Source organism: Myotis davidii, unplaced genomic scaffold, assembly GCF_000327345.1.
Source record: "Myotis davidii unplaced genomic scaffold, ASM32734v1 scaffold1721, whole genome shotgun sequence".
Lineage (NCBI taxonomy): Eukaryota > Metazoa > Chordata > Mammalia > Chiroptera > Vespertilionidae > Myotis > Myotis davidii.
Genome location: NW_006291484.1, coordinates 136,116 through 142,163, shown reverse-complemented (window position 1 = coordinate 142,163; position 6,048 = coordinate 136,116). Strand labels below are relative to the sequence as shown.

The window sequence follows — 6,048 nt, the reverse complement described above, 5'->3', positions numbered from 1 at the left end:
ACATGGACTGGTTCTCTTGGTCCTTTTCCTTGATTTTTTGAAGAACATTGATTTCTAGTCGGGCAGCCTTCCGGTACTTGTCCACGTTGCGAATGATCTTCAGGGCAACCTGAGACTTCCCTCTGGCGTGGTCCAAGCACTCCACCACCTTGCCAAAGGTGCCTTTGCCCAGGTCCCCCACAATCTCATATCGCTCTTGGAGCCAATCGCCCACCCGGCACAACAGGTGGCCCTCCTCGTCATCTTCCACGCTCCGGCTGCTGCACTTACTGCTCTGTTGGCTTCTAGAGGAGGCACTGCTACCAGACCTGGGCCGGCGTCTGTGGCAATGGCAATGGTGGGCACGTTTGCGAGTCCGGTACGGCTCTCTATCCCGGGACCGTCGAAGTTGATGGGACCGTGAAGATCCATAGTAGTCCTCTCCAAAGAATGGGCTCCGCTCCTCACATCGGTATGCGGCGCTATCACGGCGCTCCAGGTACCGCCTCTGGTAGGGTAAGCGGTCATGGCTTCTGGACCGAGATCTCCAGGGTGGAGGCTCCCATCGAGATGGGTATCGCAGGCTCCCTTCGTGCTCCCGACTGTAGGACCTCCTCCTCTTCCATCGGTAGCTCAGGTACGGGTCTGGCTCGGGGGAGCGGTATCGCTTACACTGATGCATAGTCTCCCAGGCTCCCACGGCAACTAGCAACCAACCGCCGGCGTTTTAAATATGCCCTACCCCAGTCTGGAATTCCCTTTCGAGGTATCTGTCTCTCTGGCGGGCACAGAGCAGGCCCTCAGGAACACACAGGTCTTCCCTCACGCTGGCCTCGCGAACCCACTCGGTCCTATCTCTGGACTCACCAGGAGCAGACCGTAGCGACGAAAGCGAAAGGAGAAACTCCCACAAGGCTCTCTCTGGCAGTCTGGCACGGGACTGCAGGAGCCATGGCCTGACCCTGGTATATATACGCCACTACCAGGACCGAGTTATTAACCACGCCCACCAAAGTCCAGGGGCTCCGCCCCCAAGAGGGAGGGATGAATCAGAGTAAGAGGATTTTCAGTGCTTTCCTGAAGCCAGAGAGGATAAAGTGTTAATAAGCATGATCTAATTCGCCCCTGGTATTCTCTCTTGATCCTGCCAACACCATTTATATATTTACTTATTTTTTGAATTCTTTATTAGTTAAGGTATTACAAATGTGTCCTCATCCCCCCCCCCATTAAACCCCCATCCTACCCCCCTACTTATTTTTTAAAAATACATTTCTATTGATTTCAGAGAGGTAGGCAGAGGGAGAGAGACATAGAAACATCAATGATGAGAAAGAATCATTGATTTGCTGCCTCCTGCATACCCGCTATGGGGGATGAGCCCACAGCCCTGATGGGAATCCAACCAGTGACCTCTTGGTTCATAGGTCTACACTTAACCCCTGAGCCATGCCGGCCAGGCATTTATTTTCTTTTAAATCTCTAGGGTTGAGCCCTATCCGGTTTGGTTCAGTGGATAGAACCTCAGCCTGCAGACCTAAGGGTTTGTGTTTGATTGCATTCAAGGCCACCTAGCTTGGTTGCAGACTCCTCCCCTTCCTGGGCCCTGGACAGGCATGAGCAGGAGGCAACCAATGGATGTGTTTCTCTCCTGGTTTCTCTAGATCTTTCCCTCTCTCTTCCGTGCTCTAAAAAGCAATGAGATAATACTCTCAGGTGAGGATTGAAAAAAAAAATAGAGTGCTAATTTTGCTAGGGGTGTGACAGTGCTCACAAACACATGCTATTGAAAACGGTAAAAAAAACCTTGTTGATTGGATAAACTAATAGCCGTTAACCAGTGATAGCATTTCCGAGGTAGTTTTATATTAAAAAATCTTTTAAGCCCTAACCGGTTTGGCTCAGTGGATAGAGTGTCGGCCTTCGGGCTCAAGGGTCCCAGGTTCCATTCCCGTCAAGGGCATGTACCTTGGTTGCGGGCTCATACCCAGTGGGGGGTGTGCACGAGGCAGCTGACTGATGTTTCTCTCATCGATGTTTCTATCTCTCTATCCCTATCCCTTCCTCTTTGTAAAAAAATCAATAAAGTATATTAAAAACAAAACACAACAAAAAGCAAGAAAAAACAAACAAAAAATCCTTTAAGGCACTGATCTTAGCAGAAACCAAGTGGCTGAAATGACCTCCACAATATCAAGGAACAGTAAAAGCAGTGTCATGAATTTTTTCAACTCAGGTTGCAAATTAACCCACATTTGGAAGATTTCAATTCTTCATTATTATCATCTCCTGTTGGGGTCCAGCAGCAGGTCCAGGGGTTCCCAAAGGTGTGGACAGAGTCAGCAAAGAAGGAATGACATGGAGGCAGCATTCCGTTGATCAGCATAGTTGGGTTCTCTAGCCAGGATCTCCAGCCAAGTTCTGTCTTTTATTGTTTTGTTACATCTGTATTTATACCAGTTGATTTTAATCCTGTCAATTTCTATTCCAAAGGTTAGGGTGTTTCTTATCTCCATTCCAGGGAGTAAAGATTATGTAGCTTACGGGTGATTGTTCGTAGTTAAAGTGATTAACTACCCGCCGATCATTTAGTTAATGGATTTTATTCCCTCCCTAACTTCAGGGAAAAATCCCTACCTGGAGAAACAACCTTTCTCGGAGAGGTGACCTTGGTTAAAGCATAGCGCCAAGAAGGTGAGCAAACATATTAAGTACGGTATGCCATATATGCCAGGTCCCTTGAAACATAAGCTGTGCAGATGTTTCTTCCCTGCAGCGACTGTGTCAAGCAGCAAGGATGGACTGGCTTCCAGCAATCTCCCTGTGAATGTCGCCATGTATCCCCAGTCCCTGGCTAAAGCTGTTAAATAACTAAATACTGGCCTGGTCTCGGGGTCTCCATTAGGGACTGAGTGACTTTGGACCACCTGCTGACACTGTGCGTGGCTCTCTCGAGGCCAATTAAGGAAGATCAAATCAATCTGGTTCTGAGTATCTGGGATTCAGGCCCACGGCTCTAACCTCACCCCTGGCCTCCTACACACACACACACTCACCTGTCTCCGCCTGTACACAAGCCCGGCCTCACTGAGACATAAGGGAAGGTCGTCCACATGCACTTTCTGACCAGCACCGGGAGGCCATTGTCACCCCCTTCGTTCAGGTTGACATCCTGGTTCCCGAAAGTTTAGCAAAACCATTTGATGGCTCAGGAAGGCCCCGAACCATAATGAAAGCATGTGCTCTAAAATAACCTGAATCCTAATGAGAATTCCCTGGCGAAGTGCCCACTGGGCCCTTCCAGGGCCGCTGCACTCCTCGGGGGTCAGACCTGGATATCTAAAATTTGATAGGGCGTTTAGGTGACTGAAGGTTCGGACGGGGGACAGGAAAACATAATTAACCGCTTGTGTTTTAAGAGAAGCCAATCCCGAGTTTGGGTTCCCTTTAGAGGTACATGTCTGTCAGTGGGGCACTGCTCAGGTGCTCAGGAACCACAGGTCTTCCTCACTCGGCCTCCCGCACCCACTTGTTCCCATCTCTGGACTCACCAGCAGCAGATGGCCACTGACCTCACCAGCAGCAGATGGCTCTTCTCCGTTCTGAAATGCCAAAAGGGAAAGCTGAATCTGCCACAAGGATCTCTCTACACAGCGTGGCACAGGACTGAAGGATGTGTTTCTTACTGATTTGAGAGAGAGGAGAGAGAGAGAGAGAGAGAGAGAGAGAGAGAGAGACAGAGAGACAGAGAGAGAGAGAGAGACATTGATTCCTTATGTGCCTGCACTGGGGATGGAGCCTGAAATCTAGATATGTGCCCTGACTGGGAATCAAATTGGGAACTTATTATTTTTTGGTCTTTAAAACTCAAATTTTTATTTTATTTTTAAAATTAAATCTTTATTGTTGAAAGTATTACATATGTCCCATCCCCCCATTGACTCCTTCTAGCCCTCCACCCCCACCCTAGGCCTTCACAAACCTATTGTCTGTTTCCATGGGTTATTCATATATGTATACAAGTTTTTTGACCACTTCCCACTTCCCGATCCTCCCTCGGAGATTCAACAGTCTGTTCTATGCTTCTGTGTTCCTGGATCTATTTTGTCAGTTTATTTTGTTCATTAGATTCCACATATGCGTGAGATCATGTGATACTTGTGTTTCTCTGACTGGCTTATTTCGCTTAGCATAATACTGTCCAGGTCCCTCCATGCTGTCTCAAAGGATATGAGATCCTTCTTTTTCACTGCTGCATAGTATTCCATGGTATAAATGTACCACAACTTTTTTATCCACTCATCTACTGATAGGCACTTGGACTGTTTTCAGATCTTAGCTATTGTAAATTGTGCTGCTATGAACATCGGGGTGCATACATTCTTTCTGATTGGTGTTTTTGGTATATTCCCAGAAGTGGGATCACTGAGTCAAATGGCAGTTCCATATTTAATTTTTTGAGGACACTCCATGCTGTTTTCCATAATAGCTGCACCAGTCTGCATTCCCGCCAGCAGTGTACTTGGGTTCCCTTTTCTCCACATGCTCACCAGCATTTGTTATTTGTTGATGGTAGCCATTCTGACAGGTGTGAGGTGATATCTCATTGTTGTTTTAATTTGCATCTCTGGTGGTTAGTGACTTTGAGCATTTTCTCATATGTCGCTTGGCCATCAGTATGTGCACTTTGAAGAAGTGTCTATTTAGGTCCTTTGCAAACTGGCAACCTTTTGTTGCACAGGATAATGCTCTAACCAACTGAGCCACACTGGCCAGGACTGAAAATATTCTTAAAATCTCCCCTTGCCTTTTGGCATAAGCAACTTATACCTTATGCTAGAATTACTTATAGCCTAGTAATAATTTTCCTATGATACTTTCATTACTGCAAATATAGTTGCCTCCTGTTCCTCTCCTTATTTGTAAACTATTGCCATAATGATATTGAAGAGCCAGTATTATACACTCTCTTGTACTTGTAAATTATTTGGCCTAGAAGATCCCAGGAAATCATAAAAAGGTGAGATAGCTTCTTTTAAACAAAAGGTATTTACTTATTTACTATCTTGACCAAAAGCCCTTGCAGGGACCTGCCGTAAGGATAGTTACAATACTAGTGGGAAGTTCTTGCACATTCCCTCAGTTTCAGATCACAGTTTTGGTTTGGTTTTTAATACATATATTTTTTATTGATTTTAGAGAGGAAGGGAGAGGGAGAGATAGAAACATCAATGATGAGAGAGAATCATTGATTGGCTGCCTCCTGCACGTCCCCTACTGGGGATGAAACCTGCAACCTGGGCATGTGCCCTTGACTGGAATCAAACGGAGGACCCTTCAGTCTGCAGGCTGACACTACACTGAGCCAAACCAGCAAGGGCCAGAGCAGTTTTTACGCCATGTTAAAGCATTGCTGAAATCTAGCTATACAAAAATATGTGGCCTGGCCACAGTTGGCTAGAGCACCCATCCCAATATGCCAAGGTTGCAGGTTCAATCCCTGGTCATGGCACATATAAGAATCAACCAATGAATGCATAAATATGTGGAACAACAAATCGATGTCTCTCTCTTGCTCTCTTTGTAAGATCAATAAATAAAACATAAAAATATAAAAAAGTCTGGACTCTTTGTGAATATTTGTGCTGGAAAGCCAGTGACTTAATAATTTATAGTACAGCTGGTATCTTTCAACGCTCAAATAGTAAATCCTTCCCACTCTTGGATCTCAGGTTGTAGGTTAAAGACTTCATTTTCCATTCATTGCATGTAGAGGATATCTTTCCATCTATCTTTTCAATCTTTCTAGGAAGGCAGGTGGATGGGAAATCTGCTTTCAATTTTAAAGGCCTCAGGGTAAGGAGAAAATGGTAGTATTTTTGCAGGTACCGTATTTGCCGGCGTATAAGACGACTGGGCGTATAAGACGACCCCCTAACATTTCCACTCAAAATACAGAGTTTGTTATATACTCGCCGTATAAGACTACCCCCTCTTCCGCACACCTTCCACACACCAAATAAAAGGTAAAACAATATCAGATTTGATTTTAACATTTTAATTTATCTT

The 6,048-nt window shown here is 45.7% G+C and overlaps 1 protein-coding gene across 1 annotated transcript in view; it reads right to left on the bottom strand.

The window, feature by feature from the left end:
* The window catches only part of LOC102753593 (dual specificity protein kinase CLK3), a 2,215-nt gene extending 1,518 nt beyond the window's left edge, over positions 1-697 (bottom strand). Inside the window, exon 1 of the mRNA XM_006764755.2 lies at positions 3-697. Coding sequence (XP_006764818.1) covers positions 3-661 — 659 coding nt within the window. The 5' untranslated portion in view covers positions 662-697. The remainder of the gene's footprint in view (positions 1-2) is intronic.
* Positions 698-6,048: the final 5,351 nt, after the last annotated feature.